The 1,497-nt window shown below is 44.8% G+C and overlaps 1 protein-coding gene across 1 annotated transcript in view; it reads right to left on the bottom strand.

The window, feature by feature from the left end:
• Nucleotides 1–1,248, bottom strand: part of clvs2 (clavesin 2) — a 48,412-nt gene extending 47,164 nt beyond the window's left edge. The window contains exon 1 of the mRNA XM_063222374.1: nucleotides 596–1,248. Within this exon, the coding sequence (XP_063078444.1) occupies nucleotides 596–984 (389 nt within the window). The 5' untranslated portion in view covers nucleotides 985–1,248. The remainder of the gene's footprint in view (nucleotides 1–595) is intronic.
• Nucleotides 1,249–1,497: the final 249 nt, after the last annotated feature.

The following is a 1,497-nucleotide window of genomic DNA, read 5'->3' as shown; positions in this document are numbered from 1 at the left end:
TGAGTAGCAAACATTGAATCCCATGTTGATTTCGATGTGTAGCCTATGGTATCAATGTGTAGCCTATGGTATCAAGGTAGGCGAGTTGGAGTGCTGTAATTGGTCAATGTAGGGCACAGTCCTCTTGACCTCCTCCAGTGCTATTGGAGGAGCAACAGTAAAAGACTCCTGTCAAAAGACAGCCACCATTTTTCAAAGACCCTTTTAATTGGACAGTGGTAACTGTGTTCACCCATCCTGTCTGAACCCATTAACTGCTCCAGCAATTACATGAAAAATTGATCAGTGCAGGCCACGCTGCTAAAGATTGGTGTTTGTGTCAAGAAAGTGACAAGTAGTATATTTACTTTTTCACCACCTTAACTTGGTGGTGAATCAGCTCAAGCAGTGGTGTTGGGATGCTTGAGGTATTTCCTTACCTACTGACACATGGTTAAGATTTGGTGATGTGTCAACACATGTGGGAAGATGTAGGCCTAAAGATGCATAAATGCAATTGGTTGTGTAACCTGTACATTACAGTTGGTGAATGGTGGTGCTGAACGGACAGCAACAACACGTGACCTAATCGGTCAGTCTGAAGATTCAACATTACCTGCTCTGATCCCAGTTGGCGGCGAACAAGACCAGAATTTTCCTGCCATATCGGTCCAAGTTGGAGAGCACCCCCGGAAAGCCATCCTTGAGAGCTTGCTTTATTCCCGGGTCGGTTGCTTTCAAGTTTTTGAACATATCCAGATTCTGCTGGCGATACTCGAAATACTGGGCCAGGAGGCGGAACGCCTCGAAATGATTAAATTTCCGCGCTCGGAGAAACCTTAGAATGAACGCATCGTCTGTCCTGAGAAAGCCAATGTCTGGTCGGGTGATGATCATGTCCCTCACCTCCTGTATATCCTGATGTAAAGTGTCTGGGTTCTCTTTTAACTCCACCTTGGCTTTCTCCAGCGTCTCCGGAGATAGGCCTGCTTGCAAATGAGTCATTGTCCTTGCACAAACGCGTACGCGTATCCAGCGAAACAGTAAGAAAGTGGCACAGGCAGATTTGGGAAAATCGCCAGGAAAAAAACAAGACAATATTAAATGCGTCACGTATTGATAAACCTCTCTGTGGTGCTTTCAAATCAAAACCTGACTTTTAATAGATCGTCCTGAGCATGATTAACGGTATCCATCTAGTTCCCAGTCAGCACAGTCCTATGAGTTTACCTGTATTACAAGTTCTGGCAATCTGTTTTCGCTACAATTTATTTGCGTTACATTCAAACTGTCGTATAGAGCAATTTAAATGCATATGGCTTCAGCCGACAGACTTACTGTATCGTGTGAGGATGTATACATTTAACCTGGCGACGTCGGTAACACAAATGCTCAAGCCGTTCATTCAACCATCCCCACCCAAAAAAATCTAAACATCACCATCCCCATTAAAGCATTACACTATCCTACCATCAAGCGCCCAGGCAATGCGGCACCCTGCAGCAACTCTTGTCACAA

The sequence above is a fragment of the Engraulis encrasicolus genome, chromosome 18 (assembly GCF_034702125.1).
Source record: "Engraulis encrasicolus isolate BLACKSEA-1 chromosome 18, IST_EnEncr_1.0, whole genome shotgun sequence".
NCBI lineage: Eukaryota > Metazoa > Chordata > Actinopteri > Clupeiformes > Engraulidae > Engraulis > Engraulis encrasicolus.
This window is presented reverse-complemented; position numbering and strand designations above follow the sequence as displayed.